The sequence below is a fragment of the Mercenaria mercenaria genome, chromosome 16, assembly GCF_021730395.1.
Source record: "Mercenaria mercenaria strain notata chromosome 16, MADL_Memer_1, whole genome shotgun sequence".
In the NCBI taxonomy this organism is placed as follows: Eukaryota; Metazoa; Mollusca; class Bivalvia; order Venerida; family Veneridae; genus Mercenaria; species Mercenaria mercenaria.
Window position 1 is genome coordinate 41,072,293 of NC_069376.1, and position 18,834 is coordinate 41,091,126.

The following is an 18,834-nucleotide window of genomic DNA, read 5'->3' on the forward strand; positions in this document are numbered from 1 at the left end:
ATTAAAAGGGGTCTAGGCTGGAAGTGAGGTTGACAATTCATAAGCGGGTTGTTTTGTTTATACCTAGTTCTTTCAAGAAATGAGCCGCACCATGAAAAAAACCAACATAGTGCATATGCGACCAGCAAGGATCCAGACCAGCCTGCGCATCCGCGCAGTCTGGTCAGGATCCATACTGTTCGCTTTCAAACCCTATTGCAATTAGAGAAACCTTTAGCGAACAGCATGGACCCTGACAAGACTGTGCGGATGCTCAAACTGGGATCCATGCTGGTCGCAAATGCACTATGTTGGTTTTCTCACGGCTCATTAATCATTACTATATGTGCGAAATCTTGGTGATGGGCGTATAAAATACTCGTTTTGTTTTCCCTTTGTTGTGGTGCCGATTCGATACTGATACTGGTTTGTATGCTTCAGGGTTCTAAGAGCTCCGCCGTATTTTTTTGACCTTGTGTACAGGGTAACATTCCAGGATAAGGTATCAAATAAATAAGCAAACACAAATCTATGACAAACATAAATGTTTATTCGTAGGTATAAAATAGAAATGTGTCTAACTATATATGTTGTAATTCATTACTTATCTTTAAGTACACTGACAAAAATATGAATAAGTAGAATTTACCGAATCTGTTTGATTTAAGGCACTTTTACTAGAACTGTCTTAGACTAGAAATTTCTAACTACGAATCTGTAAACGTACATCTGTAAATGGAACAATAATAATTACATTCTACTTGATGATTCTCTTATTTGATTCACTTAATCAAATGCAGTTTTTTTTAATATTGCATATTTAAATAGAACTTCATCCTAAAAATCCCAAAGGTTAGGAACTGGTCATTTTTACGGTCTTACTGAATTTCATCCTAAAAGAATTCGAGCATATGAAAAACAGTGAATTTTTAGAAAAAAGTCTGTCTTCAAATTAACAAAAATATCTTAAAACTTTTCTAACAATACTTTGAAAAATAAAGCAAAATTGGATACTTTATTTTCTAATTATAAATTAAAAACTCTTGTTTTTAGTGTCGAAAATGGCTTAAATTGGCAATAGAAAATCCTTTACCAAAATCGGTTTTTGTAATAAATTCGGAACCAATAAAGACATTGTTAAAATCTGGGGAAAATTCCTATAATTCTTTAGGATGATGAATAACAGAATGTATTATATGTAAAGGCAAGGACAATGGTTAGTGCTGAAAAGTTGAATCCTACTGTAATTAAATGCAACAAAGCATACTGATATTAGACTCGGCACAATACGCATGAGAGGTAATAAAATGTACAACACTCCTCACGTCCCGTAATACCGGCTTTAACGGAATTACCATACATATATTATTATATTGCACGAAGTAATAATATATTTTCTGTGTTTCCAAAATCGTTTTCATAGCAATAAAATTTTGAACTTTTTCCTTTATGAATGTTATGTCGTCCTCGAATTTCATCTATAAATGAGAAAGAATCCCCAAAGAACAATTTAACAAACAATATCAAATGTTCTGTAATGTTCTGTTATGAAAGTACGCCTGTAATACTTAATGTTCTTATCTTGACGTTTAACATGTTAATTCGAATGTTTATGTCAACTCAAAAATTTGATGAATCTACAATCAATTCAATTTTGAGAACCAAAATGTTTTCGTCCTTATGTGTTTATTGGACTTGATCTCTTTCTTCCAATAGTATATGAAAACATTTTGACAGGAAAACAATAAGAATGACGGTAAAAATAAAAGCCCCAGTGTTTAAAGATAAAATTTGTCTAAATCTAAGGAACAATGTGGTTCACCAAAGAAGATTTAATGTTATTTACAAAGAACCACGTGACGGAGGATGCAATCAAAACAAAAACCACGTGAGGTCTAAGCAAGAGCAGACAATGTAAGAGGTGAAGCTTCACAAAATGATCACTACATATGTTAACCTTTATCCTGCTAAATTTCTAAAATGGACTGGTCCATCACTCAATTTGGGCAATACCATTTATTATTTGAAGGGGTGTTTACTGAAAATATACTGACTGAATAGCGAACAGTGCAGACCATGATCAGACTGCACGGATGTGCAGGCTGACCTTGGTCTGCACTGGTCGCAAAGGCAGAATCACTTGCCGGCAGCAGGCTAAAGGTTAAGGCATAAGAAGTCATGAAGTCAATAGCACAGATATAAACTTTAATGAACATTTATCCAGCTTTAATAAAAATAGTTGTGCAAAAATTGTTGCGTTGGTTAATCCTCATCAAACATGGATTTTTTCTTGTCCTCTTCCCTCAGCCTGTGAGCAATTTGAAATTCCAGGGCGAGGAAATTCTCGTACGAAATTTTGCTTTCCGCACTAGTCACCATGGTATCAACAGTCTCTTGCAGAGCCTGGTCGATAAACATTTCAACCTATAAATAGGGATAAAAATAAATTAAGTACTGCTGTTTTCTGTTACATGTTAATGATCTGAGTTTAGAATCGAGGACGCATATAAATTTGTATGGTCTTGTCTATTTAAACGTGTCAATTAAGTAAAACAAATATCGGAGCAAAAGTATATAAACTAACAAAATATCAAACTAGCTAAAGCAAGAGACGGGGTACTGTGTTGTAATTTCTATGGAGAAAATATAACTTGTTAACTTAAAGAGACTCTAGCAAAAATAAGTGCTTTTGAAAATGAAAAATAAAAGCGCTTCAAAGCAGATAAAGGAATTTTAAATATTAAGGAAAACAAACTGTTTTGGGTAGTGCAAAAAAGATATGCTCAAAGAATAAAGCCTTGAAACTGATTTTAGAGTCCTTGCAATGTACAAACATACGTTATACGGAGGGTTTGCGTATATCATTAAATGAAGTAATTTGTTTACATGTATTGAAAAGAAGGACAGCTTTAAGCTTAGATATGCATTCATTAATATCTAACTAGTGTACCGTCCTTGCGACAAAGGGGAGACAAAACTGTTTGTTTAGACGTATAATAATGTTATTTGTTTACAACAAAAACAATTTGGATTTACGAAACACATGAGCACTAGGATAAAGCGAAGAAGCACTCAAGTGTTTTGAAAACAGGAATCTGCGTACTAAATTATGTACTTGCAATAAAATACATTGTATCACATTTACAATCATGCGAAATTGTACATGACAGATGTCGAAAATGGCTGGAATTTTTCCATCTTTTTTACGATTGATTTAGTGCTGCGTTATGCCAGTTCATTATTCGGGTGTAACTGACAAAGCTTGGCACCGGGGTAGAACCATTAACCCTTACCCTGCTAAACTGTTATAATGAATTGTTCATCTTTCAATTTGGACTTTACCATTAACTGTTAAAAGGGGTGCTTACAAAAATGTACTGACAGAATGGCAAACAGTGCAGATCTTGATCAGACTGCACGGATGTGCATGCTGATCATTATCTACACTGGTCGGAAAGGCAGAATCAGACGTGTCCGGCATGACAGGGGTTAACTGTACGCAAGGCAACTTGCTAGTTAGTGCACTTACCGTATTACAAACTTCTTCTAAGCCATCCGATATCTCTCGCCTGTCTGCCCATCCATCTGAATTTTTGTCAAACAACTTGAACAGTTGTCTAAAATTGTCTGTCCTGAAAATCAGTAAGTAACAATGTATGAACGCAACTTAATTACATTGAAATAACTTCCTTTCCGTTATTGTAAGATAATGAAATATTCAGTCAAAGATACCATGGCTGCTGGAAGACCGCTTGCGTTATGATAGCATGTCTATCAGGAGACCACTTGATTAAGAGACCAACTCTTCATATCTTATTTATTTGTTGTTTAGAACAAAATCATGTTGTGTTAAAAGACCACTTATTGCATTTCAAGTAGGTGGTCCCTTAATCCAGATTGTACTGTGGATTCATTGTTATAGATTAAAAGGGATACAATAGCTTATAAAAATTTCTTCCGGTCAGAATATTATGTATTATATATTAACCACTTATTATTTTAAATTGTAGTGTAAAGTTGGTGACCTGATCCTAGAAGACTTGTAGAAATTGAATTATTTCTACGTTGAATGTCTATTATTTTAATTTTATACCTGGTTAATAAAGAATATGTCTGTTATATTATTACTATTTTGTTTTCTATTCAGTGTTCAAATTTATACTAAATGTTACAAATCTGTTATAAAAGTGACAATTCGGGAAAAGTGAGAATCCCCTACAGTAATAATAACTTAGTTTTTCAACGTTTCTTACAATAAAATACTGCACTTTGTGTGAGTGACCATTTGAAAACACTGCAAATGTAATGTTACTTACTTGTCAATAAGAACCTTATCCGCTTTGAACGCAGACACATAGTCCTCTAGGGCCACCATGCTTTTACGCCCTGGCACGCCAAGATACTGAAAAATACGACACAGCTTCTCATATATTTTTATCAACTCTCACATGAAAATCCAACTTAATAATCACCTGTCGAAAACAAGGTGAGTTGTAACGGATTTTTCTCAATTTGTGACCTTAAATTTTCCAAAGGTAAGCAGTTAGGGTCCACTGTCATCACCATAGCGATGTACAATCTCGGCACGCCAATATACAAAATGGCACGTCTGACAAACTATATATATATGTACAAACTGAGAGTTATATGAAATAAACTTTGAAACTTTGAAACTTTGACAACGATGGAAGCCTTTTTCGCGCCATATTTATAATAAAAGCGGAGTTTAGTAAAAAGCCAAATTAGATAAACTCTTTCATTTTGACTTTTATTTATTTTTCGTGATCCCATATTTTTCCGAATATTCCAAAAGTGAAACAGTATTCGAATATTCGTGTAATGAACGAATATTCGAATATTTGTTGCCATCCCTAAAAAAAAGACAAACAAGCAATATAGAACCTATCAGAAATGGTTGCCGAGATATATCAATATATGTCTTGAAATGAGTCATTTGGAAGCGCACCATTTTCACACTAGCGATCATACCTTTAGTTTATGTTTTGATTTTTTAAACCCCATAAAGCGGAGCATATTTCGGACTTCTTGTCTTGTTAATTTTCCGTCATTGTCCGAGTCCATGGCCTTGAACTCTGATCTTACGTAAAGGTCCAACAGATCTTCTGGGAGTGGTTCCGGGGGTTTCTTCCTGAAAATAATTATAAAATATAAGTTGATCATAAATTATGATATATTTTGTACAAAATATTTTGGCCGGAAGAAGTTCGGTGCATAATTCACAACAGGACAAACCATTTGAGTCCATTCGTATATCTTCCGCTTAACCGAAACGAAATTTTATATAAAACTTAAATAATGGCCGTTGTTTGAGGCATATGGTACTCTATAGATGATAGCACAAATATATGGTTATATTCCTTTAAGAAGAAAAACTTCTCCCTACTTGTTACTTGTGCCATTATTTTGTGTTTCCTCTCCAAGGATGATTTTAATTTTACGATAAATTCAGTCGTTTTACCTAATCAACGTCAGAAAACTCTTAAAAGTTTAGGGCTTATATGTCAGCTTCACTCAAATCTCATCTGCCTCCGTCTCCGTTTATTTAAATATTCTTGTTATTTTGAAACATTCCAGTCCTCGACCGTGTCTCTTTTATATATTCTATTTTAGAGGTTGAAATGCTTTCGTGGTATATATATTCATCGACATTATAACGGTTATTTCTTTAAAATCTCATTTTCTTATCTCAAGCAAACAATCTCAAAGTTTTCAGTACGTCAATACAGCAGCATCCAAGTGGGTATAATGTCAGTGTTTTATTCATTATGATACGTACAACTTGAAATGAGGTAATCTGTTTTGATCTTTACTGTTATAGCTTGATTTTGATAAGAGCAAAACCTCTGAAAGTATATTCAGTCATAACAGTTTAAAGTTTTGGAGCAGAACACATCTTGATTAAGGAATGTGCAATCATCACCCTTTTGCACGGCTTTTGCGTGTACAGAGTCCTTAACCACGGCATTTTGCACACTTTTGCATGGCTTTTGCGTGTACTGAGTCCTTAACCGCGGCATTTTGCACACTTTTACATGGCTTTTGCGTGTACAGAGTCCTTAACCACGGCATTTTGCAAACTTTTGCATGGCTTTTGCGTGTACAGAGAGTCCTTTAACACAGCATTTCGCACACGTTTGTTTGCACGGCTTTTGCGTGTACAGAGTCCTTAACCACGGCAGTTTGATGCCCAGACAGTGTATAAAACTAGAATTGAGAGATCATTTTACAATTTATTTAGTGTTGGTCATTAGGAACGAGCCAGTGAAGATATTTGTAATTCACTTGTTACCTTGACGACTTACGTAGATCAATATCAACGAATACCGGTATATAGCAAGACATATTTCATTTATCAATAGATTTACATGTGAAAATTCACGCACAATTGTAAATAATATGTACAACAAATAATCTGCACAGGTTAACTACAAGTTGTTCTTTCAATGAAATGGTTTAAAAAGTGGTAAATGCTTTTGAAAATAATAAATAGAATTAAAAGTTAACCACTCTTCGAAAACAATTTTGAACTTCTAATAGACCATTGCAAAGTTCAGCAATTTCGACAGGACAGATATTTCAATTTAGACTTAGCTTTTAGCGTATTGTTTTGAAACTTTTTAGCATAAAAGCGACAATTCTCTGTATCAAATTGTAAAATCTGGAAAAATAAAAGCAAATTTTTGACTTTTTATGAGTTATTTTCACCAGAAAAATAAAACATTTTGCAACATCTTGGAATAGGTACATGTATACTTCTGTTATTATTATTTGGTATGAATTTGCGTCATTGAAACTTGATTCGACGTTCATTGCTAAAAGTCATAGGAAAACATTTGTCTTATTTACTATGATATCGAATCATTGAAGTAAGTTATTTTACTTAATTCTACATTACGGGATACTTCTGTTTGATTAAAATATCACAAGAGTGTTCATGAATTTCTATTCTAACACGATCCGCAGCAATTGCTATATAAACATATAGTGAAATCGCCTATACATAAATCTACGATAAAAAATGGTTGGCTGTTATATTTCACCCCCCTATGATTGTGGCATAAGAGATTCTACTTCAGTTCCATTACATACGAATTATTTCAGGGCCAAACGGTTGAAAACAGCATTTCAAAAACATAAATATAATAAAAAGTCATACTGACTTATGTATAGGTCCGTAAAACACGTTCTGATCTCTACGAGCGAATTCAATTAGCTTAATTATGATTCAGCGGTGACGTCATAAATGTATGACATAAAGTATGACGTCATAATGATGTGACGTTATATAAAAGTTAAGCTCGTCACTCGTAACACTGGATCAACTCGCCTATTTTGATGATTCTGTTCATAATTAGTTTGCAAGCTGTTAGATTACTAATTCATAAATACTTCTCAAAATTCTGATAAAAAAGAAACAAATATCTATAAGTTTCACTGGCTATGCAACACTTTCTAACCATAGGGGGTAAATTGTAACAGCATATGATCCGAATGACGTATTACGCTGAAAATGTAGTACTGTAAAATGCGAATTATTTGCGTTGTTAGAATCGAAATAATAAATAGGTTCCAATAATTTTATCAATTAATAAAACATGGGCAGTCGTTTGGATGCGAATAATTAAATCACTCGTGCTACGCACTCATGATTTTATTATATTACGCATCCAAACGACTGCCCATATTTTATTAACTGATAAAATATAGGAACATATTCATTATTTCTTAATTCTAAAACGATCTGCAGCAACTGCTATGTATTAGTTATTGGTCAAATATCAAATTTTATGGAATTTATTGCAAGCGTAGCGTAGCGGAGCGCAGCAATAAGTTCTATAAAATTTGATATGACCAATAACTGATTTACAGTTTGCCTGTGCAAAAAGTCACGTACACCATGTCGGCGTACGCTTTGAAGTGATAAACTTCCACCCATAAGAATTTTGATTGACAGGTCTAGAGAGGAAAAAGTTGTCTTGAAACTTCAATCAAATACCATTAGCCAGGGTTCATTTTTTACAGTGTTAATTCGTGAATGGTATTACATGTATATGCACATGTCGAAAGTAACTAAAATATGGCAGAAAAGACCGTTTCAACAGAACACAAAACTGAGCTGGATTATCAGTTAGATTTCCTGAACGATGACAACATCTATATTCCGTTTGGTCAAAATGATGTTACTGTTTCGCAGCTCCTTACTATCGACACGCAACAATTCTACGACTCCAAGAATGATACTAGTAATCAAGCAAAAAACAAAGAGAACACCCCAGCAGAAGTGTGCAACAGTATGTATTTTTAATTTAATTTTTAACTTAGTGCTTTTTGATAACCGATCATAGAGCTAAAAATTCTAGCAATATTTTTGCTCTGATTTGTAATGTTTCATTATCTCCCGCCGATGAAAGGGAGGTGGTAGAGCTATTGAAATGGCGTACGTTGTCCGTCCGTGCGTCCTTCCGTCCGCAGTCATTTCTCGGCAACTAGCTGATAGAATTTTATGAAACTTAAAATAAATATGGACCAACATACTGCAATAATGCCCGTCATTTTTTTTATTGGATTGGTCAATTTTCCTTAGAGTATTGCCCTTGATTTAACGAAAGCATGTGTCTTTCCGTCTGTCTGCAGCCATTTCTCAGTAACATGCAGGTAGAATTTCATGAAACTTAAAATAAATATTGAACAATATACCGCTATGATCATGATGCCCGTCATTTTTATTTTTTTTTTATTTTATTTTTAAAAAATCCACGTCCGCTGCCATTTCTCAGTAGCCATTTGGTAGAAGTTCATGAAACTTAAAATAGATAACAGTCGAATCGGAATGACAATGAATTTACCACAAACCCTTTCATGTACCGTGTTTGTGGCAGTTTGAATTAAATAAATATTCTTTTCTCTTTGCAGGTAGATTTCAGAAGCCGATGTCTACAGTAGATATCAAGAACAAGCAGAGGAACGCTGTTCCTGCCAACACGACTCGAAGTAATATATGGGCGATAAATGTGTGGAAAGAATGGGCCGAGAATCGCAACTTGCAACCGGAAACTGCGTCGGAGCCGGGCTTTCAAATTCCTCTGGATATTGGAAATGGACTTTTGAAATGTTTGTGAAATTAAGCGGAAGAACGGTGAACCCTACCCGCCAGCAACTTTGCAAAATATTGCAGTAGGAATTCAACGTTATTTACGTACAGAGAAATTGATGCATGTAAATTTGTTTAAAACGGACGATCCCACATTCATGGAATTTCGAAAAACGTTAGATTCTCAAGTGTGTTGAAACCGGAAAACACCAAAACAGAATTACAAAATGAAAGTGAAACTGTGAACGTACCAGCAGGTGTTCAGAAAGACATGATAGTTACACACACTGGTAAAAAAACTGTGATGGAAATTTAAGAAGAAATTGTTACGTGACTGTACTTGTATTTTGTGAACTTTTGGTGAAACTGCGTATGGTAGGTTGACATTAAATTGGGGCTTCACACTTTTTCAGTCTAGTTGATTATTTCAGACGAATTCGATAGAGTGACAGACATTTATTCAAACTACATTTGATATATACTAGTTCAGCCGTTCTTTTCAGTTTTCACTGGATATTTAGCCATGCTGAATAAAGTTCATTTGTGTGTTTGCTTTGAACTATCTGTACTTGATCAACTAATTTCCATAACCTGCTTATTTGCATAAATCCCGCCCCTGTGTTACGACCGATGACGTCACGGTCCCTACACTATCGAGAGAAAATACGTGACATATTTTATGCCATAAAATAAGCGAAACGTATTTTATGTGATATATTTTTCAAATATTTTTAAAAACTTTGCCCTCTGATTGGATAACAAAGTAGGGCAAACTGTAAATAAATATATAGCGAAATCACCTATACATGAATCTACGATAACATATGGTTGGCTGTTACATTTCACCCCCTATGATTGTGGCATAAGAGATTCTACTTCAGTTCCATTACATACGAATTATTTCAGGGCCAAACGGTTGAAAACAGCATTTCAAAAACACAAATATGATAAAAAGTCATACTGACTTATGTGTAGGACCGTAAAACACGTTTTGATCTCTACGAGCGAATTCAATTAGCTTAATTAAGATTCAGCGGTGACGTCATAAATGTATGGCATAAAGTATGACGTCATAATGATGTGATGTCATATAAAGCTAAGCTCGTAACTTGTAACACAGGGTCAACTCGCCTAATTTGGTGATTCTTTTCATAAATAGTTTACGAGCTGTTAGATTACCAATTCATAAATACTTCTCAGAATTCTGATAAAAAGAAACAAATATCTATACGTTCCATTGGCTATGCAACTCTTTGTAACAGCATATGACGTATTACGCTGAAAATGTAGTACGTAAAATGCGAATTATTTGCGTTGTAGAATCGAAATAATAAATCTGTTCTAATAATTTTATCAATTAATAAAACATGGGCAGTCGTTTGGATGTGAATAATTAAATCACTCGTGCTACGCGCTCGTGATTTAATTATTACGCATCCATACTCCTGTCCATATTTTATTAACTGATAAAAATATAGGAACAGATTTATTATTTCTTAATTAAAATATCAATCTAACCCTTGTCATGCTAAACACGGTTAATTCTGCCTTTGCGACCAGTGTAAATCATGATCAGCCTGCACATCTGTGCAGTCTGATTATGATCTGTACTGTTCGCCATTCAGTCAGTATCTTTCACACAAACTGACTCTGCAATTAAATGGCATTTTCGCAGTCTGTTGCGTTCTATGCTTCAAACGAATCTTCTAGGTTCAATTTAAATAAATCAGTTGTATATGTACAGCTACATTGAAATAAAATGTCATGCAGTAACAATTGATTGTTAAAAACTTTCCGTTTTCTAGCGGCTATACCCATTTATACTGTGTTTAGCAACACGTGTACATTATGTACTATTTTAATCCTAATGCACAGAATTGTTAACTTAGTCATTTTATGCTACATAAATTATAAATAGTAAGTGTTCATGTTTTCTTATTCTTATACACATATAGGAATTGATAAACGTGAAACACACAGACAAGACGGGTCAGGTTTCAATAATTTTATTATAATACCGATGTTTCGACTATTCTAAAGTCTTCATCAGGGACTGAATGTCATTTTATTGCGTTTGTAATATACAACATTGGGACTTCTAGCAAATCCATGCATCGTGCTGGTTGACGGCTTTCAAGCCAACACCTTCTAAACCAGAACGTCATTTATTTGGTGAAAGGTTACAAAAAATCGGTACATGTACAAAACATGTTGATACCATGAGATTAGGGCGGTAGTAGTTACGATTAAAATAAAGCTTTTTTTCACTTTTAGGCGATATCAATTGCCGACCATGTATGCTTTTAGGATTGGTGAGTATATCTTTGAAAGAGAACCTGTGCGGATCAAAGCGAAATCATAACAACATTCAGTACGTCTTTGTTAAACTGATATCTATCAAGAACACCTTACAAGATGAAACCACGAGGATCAAATATCAAACATCATGACAAAGTTTAAATCTGTTATGGTTTATGGCATGTATTTACAAAATGATAAAGATGAAGATATACAATAAATCTAAATTACATTGAGATATTTCTATCTATAAAGGTTTCTTCATATATATTACTGTCGTCACGATATACATATTCACAATAACAGATAAAACAAGATATTCCAATAAATATTCTAAAACTACAAAGACATGCTATAAGACTGTTTTCGTCTTATCATGATTTGTTTTGATGCTTTATATTAAGGTTTAATAAAACACTAATTAAGCAGTTCGTCTTATTCATACAAGTGCTTTGATGTGTTGGGGTCATTTATTTCTAACTTAGTGTTCATATACCTTTGACCTTTATGTTTGGGGTCATTTATTTCTAATTTAGTGTTCATATTCCTTTGACCTACGTCAAACCTTTAATCTACAGTAAATTGTGATTGTAGCTTTATACATATTACTTTATTAAAGATATCCAATGTGCATCTGTCACGAAATAGTTTATTTTTAGATACTGATATTTAATTTAGAAAATCGTCATCAGAGGAATACAAACTAACTATTTAAATAGCTAAATTCACAATAAAATATCATGTATAACCAGTATTTGTGCGAATTTGTGAAAAACTAAAATTAAATATTATATAATCTATTGTAAGCAATTCATTTTTATTCCTCTTAGATACAAAAGTATACATAAAATGTAAGTTAGGAATAAACAGAAAATTTTAAGGCATTTTAGGACAAACACAAACCGGTTCACAGGTTTTAGTGATTTGCAGAAATAAAGTTTAGAATATCCTCTGTTTGCTGATGTATCAAATGACAGAACTTTCGAATATAGCAGGTTTAAAATCACCTCTGAATAGCAAAGGCCTCTTTGTGAAACACATTTATATGTATTTACTTCTGTCCAGCAAACTTGTTTCTATAACTCAAATATAATGTATTTACTTCTAATCTAGAATTCGAGGGCTTAGAGCGAAACTGGTCTATCTGCTTCTATTTTTATAAACAGATAGACCAGTTTCGCTCTAATCCCTCGAATTGGTTCCTCGGTAAATTTAGATATCTGGGTGCTCATAAAATAAAGTCATTCTTAATAGCAAAAAAAAAAAAAAAAAAAAAAAGGAGACACTGCAAATGTGAATTCTATTTATACGTTTATATCAATGTGTTTTATACTCATACTGTCTTTATTAGCGCAAAAAAATACAAAAAAAAAAAGAAATCAACAACAAAAAACAAAAGAAAAGAAAAAAAAACCGGAACACTTTATAAACGTATTGTAGTATATTTAGGTACCAAAGATGTGACTTACGTTTATGTTAATTTTGTAAATGGCATTTTTGTTCGCCGCTGACATTATCACGATATTTACAGTATTATCATTGGTTTTTTTCTTAGCCGGAAGTGATATAGTATAAAATTTACATGATTATTTTGTCGCCTGCGATTCAGATAGGCGTTTCCCCGCATCACGTCTGGCGCTCCTATGGCAACGGTCACATGGTATCAATATCAACTCACCGAGGAATGGAAGACTGAAGTTTGCAAGGCAATGATAAATATCAATAAGGTAATAACTAGACAATAAAACTCATTTGTTCCAACGAAAAAAAAAACCCGCTTAATTTCACAGTCCGCCTGAGAAACATCGCGTTATGTCTTATTATTTTTCAAAAATATATTTAGTTAAAGAAACTGGGGTAAAATAATCATAGTAATATTGACAATGTCGTCTGCATCTGAGATTAATATGTCAACAATAATGATGGTGTCTGTTAAGTAATATATATTTTCACCACAGATTTGTTCAAAACCATCAAAACCATATTTTGGAAAATTCAAGATTCATTATTTTTTGCTCATATGGCATGCCTTTGTGTCTTGTTTCCCTTTGTGTTTTGTTTCCCTTTGTGTTTGATTTCACTTTGTGAGTCTTTACTGGTTAGTTGTTTTATAAATAAGATTGTGTTAACATTGTGGCAAAAACTTACAGACCACTGTCTGAGACAAACATGTTTCATTTCCAGGAAACCCGATAGGTGCAATTAAGCAGATGTCCCACGTTTTCCGGCAACGGCTTGAGGAACTGGACATGAGTCCAGAAAATTGTTATTAAACGTGCATATAACTTTCACAGACAAGTCATTCTCTACAATCCATGCGAAATAAAGAAAATGACGCCTGTAGTACATAGCGACCACGCACAAAACAGGCGTAGGAAATGCAGTTGAAACCCGCTTATAAAATTCAGGCGATCTAAATAAATTTTCAATGCCCGTCCCTAAAGCACATGCAAAACTATTTCTTACGTCGAATTTCTGTTATCTCGAATCGAGATAACGAAATTTCAACTGTAGCTAATTCTGGTAAGAACTATAGTGATCATGAGGACCCAGTGGTGTATGTAATAGCGTATTCTTCGCATTTTGGGTAATTGTATTTCACCAAAAATTATCATACAATCCATGTAATGCGAGTTTGTTTTTGTATTATCCAGACCATTCCATCGACATTAGAAAGACATTAACAAAATTTTGTAAACTTACATCAGTTCAATGCACTTTTAGATGCATCGTTGTGTCGTGTTAAGAATATATAAGTGTGAGATATTATTGCGAACCAATTATTTTGGAAAATTAATACCATGTCAACTCCTATTTAAGTCAAGTTTGGTCGTACAGTTAGGTCAAATATGCTTTGCAATTTGACTCTGTCATACTGTAAAATCACTTAATTTTGTTGTGCACGAAATTTCGGTGTTTTGGTCAACATAGCTATTTCGTGGGGATATAAATTCGTGTATAAAATACATGGGAATGTTTCTGATAATTTGTGTGGGATTAAATTTAAGATTCTACAGTATATTAGAAAAATATAACTTTATAGTAGACGTCGCTATTCGCTCTTCACATTAAAAGATTGTTGTGGAACTCAAACTGCTTGACTGGGGAGGGTCAACGGATTTCCTAAAAGAAAAGCAGCGCTCGGTATACACGGTTTTTGTATGTCTTGACTAAAGTTGTAGTAAATATTGTAAATGGTCAAATGCATTTGCAATGCCGATTTGCCAATGACTGAAATGAAAAAAAAATGGTGATATTTATTTATTTAGTTAGTTTTAATTTTATGGAAACTTCAGTGAATACGTAATCGAAATACCACTCCGCACCCCCCGCCTCCCTCCCCCCCCAAATCTATTCCAGTATAGCACCTGGTAGTTTGTACTTTTGAAAGCTTTTCAATTACTTTCTTATCTGTTTGCAAAATTATTAATGTGTAATATATTTACGTGTGTTAATATTTGTTATTACATCAAACTTAATACAAGTTCTGAAAAAAAAAAATACGAAAAACTTGCATTAATGTTAACGCACAATGGAGACAAATACTTATTGGGAAAAAAAACCTGACCTGAATGCATTTACATTATTAAAATGAAAAGAGTTAGTCTCATTTTAAAAGAAAGTATTTCTCGCTCTTAGTAAAGCCAAATTAAATTTTTTAAACTTTGTACTTTATAGCTTTGGGAATAATTTTTTCTTTCCTATAAAACAACAAGTAATTTCCATAAATTGTTAGTACTTATTATATTTCCCAAAGGACACGAGGATTCTTAAATGTCATATCGCTTCAATGAAAAGCTGTTTGCCTTTCTCTGTAGTAACAAAGTGATCGTTTCAGCAACCCTTAATATTGATGTAAAAGACGGCTAACCAACATTTAATCAAGTAGATTTTGCTTTCATATATTTTTCGGCTAATCTAATGATCTTTGAAGGCCTTAAACTTTGTCATTCCGTTAAACTATATGTAACGACCGATGGCAAACTGGATTTTTTTGTGATAACATAAGATTTCTCATACAAAATGTTGTTTTGCGAAACAGGCTCATTCAGTTTTAGACAAACTTGATTATTATTTCTACCTAAATTGTTTGTGTGCGACAACGCCCTTGTTCCCATCAAAGTTATTCGATAAAGAGCCCAAAGACTGACAAAACTTTTTTTCCTTTTTTTCTGTATATCTGTTGAGAAAATGTCAGATTATTTCATACCATCAGCATCAAATTAGTATATTTTAATGTGCATGAATATTTCTCTTCTTTTTTTTTGAGTCAAGGAATAAAAACCGCGAAACCCGTGATAAAATTAAGCAAGAAATAAGAATATTCTACTTACGATTCTCGTTGTCCCATATTTTAAGACAGTGGTCTTTCACAATACGATTACTTTCTCTTTTTCCAAAACTCAAGAACAAATTTTCCTCCCTACAAATTAATTTTGCACGTACAATCTGCCGCCGAGGAATGAAACCTGACACCACGTGATCTATACCATAATGCTTAGGAATATTGAAATATTCTGATAATAAAGGAAAATCCATAGCGATAGTCTTGTTAAACGCTAGAACTCTGATACATATATCAAGTAAAGGTTTATTGGGCTGAGACACACTTGACAATGGAATATACTGACGTGCACATCAGTACAAGCAAGAAAGCGTAAAACATATTTAAAACATAATGAATATATTTTAATTACAAATATTTAAATTATTTGATACTCGATGAATACGAAACTAATATTTTACATGTTCGCCTGTGGGGAAGTTGGCAGTTACTTGCGGAGAACAGGTTTGTACTGGTACAGAATCCAGGAACACTGGTTAGGTTAGCTGCCCGCCGTTACATAACTGAAATACTGTTGAAAAACGGCATTAAAACCCAAAATAAACAAACAAAATTGCCTGGCTCAAACACATACATAATTTCTAATCTCGTAATTGTGGCAGTCATATGATTTGATGCTGTTTCTTTAATCAACTACTAGTATTTGGTATAATATTGATGTACATGTAAAATAAAATGCACACATTTAAACACACTTAAACATAAGCATATTTTCTAAATTAAGAATATACTGAATTAAAGATGCTTCAGAAACAAAGCCTTTCAAGACGTTATGATCATTTAAACCATTTCGTGTTCACTGCATGCTTTATGCATGTTAGGCTTACAATGGAGATAATTTTAGGTTTGATTTTCCTTTGCTGATTGCGCAACAAAGAATTATTTTAGCATATTTAAAGTTCGTTCTAGTTAAGCAATAGCTATATCATTTTATTGAGATGTAAAAGATAATAATAACGGTCAGCGCTATTCACTGAAAGACTATCTACTATAATGTTTTGGGTTTTACTATTGCATTTGATAGATGAATGTATGACAGCCGGTGAAAATTTGACCGTATTCATATATATTTTTCTTGTAGAAAATGGCAGTTTTCACTACATTCTTTGAAGGGTAGGCCACTTTCAGATTTAATGGCATATATATTTTGAAAAATATTTAGAACACTATTTTATTTTACAGTTTAGTCGTTGAGTTTGTTTTATACAATTTATAATTTCTGGTCTGACATAAACTGTATATGTTAGAATCAGTTAAAAAAGAAATACATGTTTATTTTCAAAAGTTGAAAATTTCTTAAATTAGTTTGAAGAATAAGTTGTATTTCTCCAGTAAGAAAGTCTTAAATCAGTCAAATTTCTGTAGAGCATTAATGACGTCCAATATAAGAATGTGACTAAAACACAGTATACATATCCTACTTTCCAATGTTTGGTATACAGATTCACTTTTCCTATTGGAACAAACTTTCCTTACACCCTTTACATTCAATGAACACACTTTGTCGAAAGAATGAAATGAATGTAAAAACTGTTGTGTCATATTTATCAAACATTCTCATTGCAAATTATATATCCGGCCAAAGTTTATCAGAAAATTATTATTACTTCCCTTTGCCTACATTGCTACCGAGACAGATTGGAAAAAATGAACTCGGAAGTTATATGCTGTTTTAAAACTTGACTTTTGGTTAAGATTGCTGAAATATCCCATTATCTGTCAAATGCAGAAGTAAAACTAGAGATTATATTGAAATCAAAAGAAAAAGGTCCATTTTAGATATTTTCATATAAAAGGCTAGCTATTTCATCAAAAATAATAAAATGTTGTTTTCTCCAAAAAGAAAATCCGAAAATAACTAGTATTATGTATCAGCAGTATGCCAACGTATCAGTGTTTTATAGTTGTTGATTATTTTCCAAAAAGACTCCTTCATATTTCACATATCCCTAAATTAATATATCCAATATATGGCTATTTCTTTCTAAAGCAGTTTTCGCGTAGAATGGACCAACGTTTACAAAAGAATTATCAGCAATAACAATAATTATATGATACAAATATTGCTTGATGTAATTAGATATAATGGCGATCACGGGGTTTAAGATAAGATTTAATAAAGCACACATTTCAAACAAGTATTTTGCTATATTTTTGGACTGCAGTGGTTGTTACGGATCTTTGGTTTTAACATTGTTAAGTTTGTTAAAATGAAACGATTTAATAAGTCAACTATATTCACTCTTTTCGACTAAATTTTCAGAAGCTGGTGTGCCATACGTTTTATTTAAGGAAGTGAAAGAAGTTTCAAAATCAGCTTAAAAATGAGAAAGCAGTGACACTTAAATACTTGTGCAAACATGCAGCCGTTTTGTCCACGGCGACATAAAGCAAATAGTTGAATTACGTTTCCTTAATTCTGCAAAATGTGTCTACTTTGTCCAACTAGAAGGAAAGTAGTTATCATACTATACATCTGAAATTCAAGAAATTTTACAAAATAATCCATTTGGAAATTTGCAAAATGTATCATCTGGCTGTGCCGTCTAAATGACGTCACAAACGCACTAAAATTGTTGCCTCCATGATCAGCCATTCTTTAAGTTTTAAACTGCCATACACTTTTCAATAGTGATCCGATTAAAACGTATTTTAGCTTTATTAAGCTTACGTAATTTTCACTAAATCAATTTATTGCTTTTAACTAGTTCGTAGATAATATTTCACCCCACACTGTCGTGCATATATTACATAACATACTAGTATTGAACAAAATGACTGAACAAGCAGTTTCTTAAAAACCTACATTTAACTTGGGCATTAAAAAAAGACCTAATAATATGTAGGCATTTACTAAACAACTGGTTACGTCAGTCATTTTACCTTTTTCAGGCGTTACCCAAAATGTCTAATTTTGGTACATGCCCGTAATATATACTCGTCAAAACTTTTGATGCTTCCTCAATACTGTGTTATATCTTTCATGTGTAAAATACATTTATCATACATTGTATATTTAACCGTTTAAGATATATTCATTTTTTAAAGTCAAACATTTCAAGCTTTATAAATTGGATTTTTTTTTGTAATTACCAATCAA

The 18,834-nt window shown here is 33.0% G+C and overlaps 1 protein-coding gene across 1 annotated transcript; it reads right to left on the reverse strand.

Moving 5' to 3' along the window:
• Positions 1-509: 509 nt before the first annotated feature.
• Positions 510-15,881, reverse strand: LOC123540297 (uncharacterized). The gene is made up of 5 exons (XM_045325190.2): positions 15,724-15,881; positions 4,969-5,128; positions 4,296-4,381; positions 3,509-3,611; positions 510-2,403 (listed from the first exon to the last, which is right to left on the reverse strand). Exons 1-5 carry the CDS (start codon positions 15,738-15,740, stop codon positions 2,242-2,244), a joined length of 528 nt encoding a protein of 175 aa, XP_045181125.1. The 5' UTR covers positions 15,741-15,881; the 3' UTR covers positions 510-2,241.
• Positions 15,882-18,834: the final 2,953 nt, after the last annotated feature.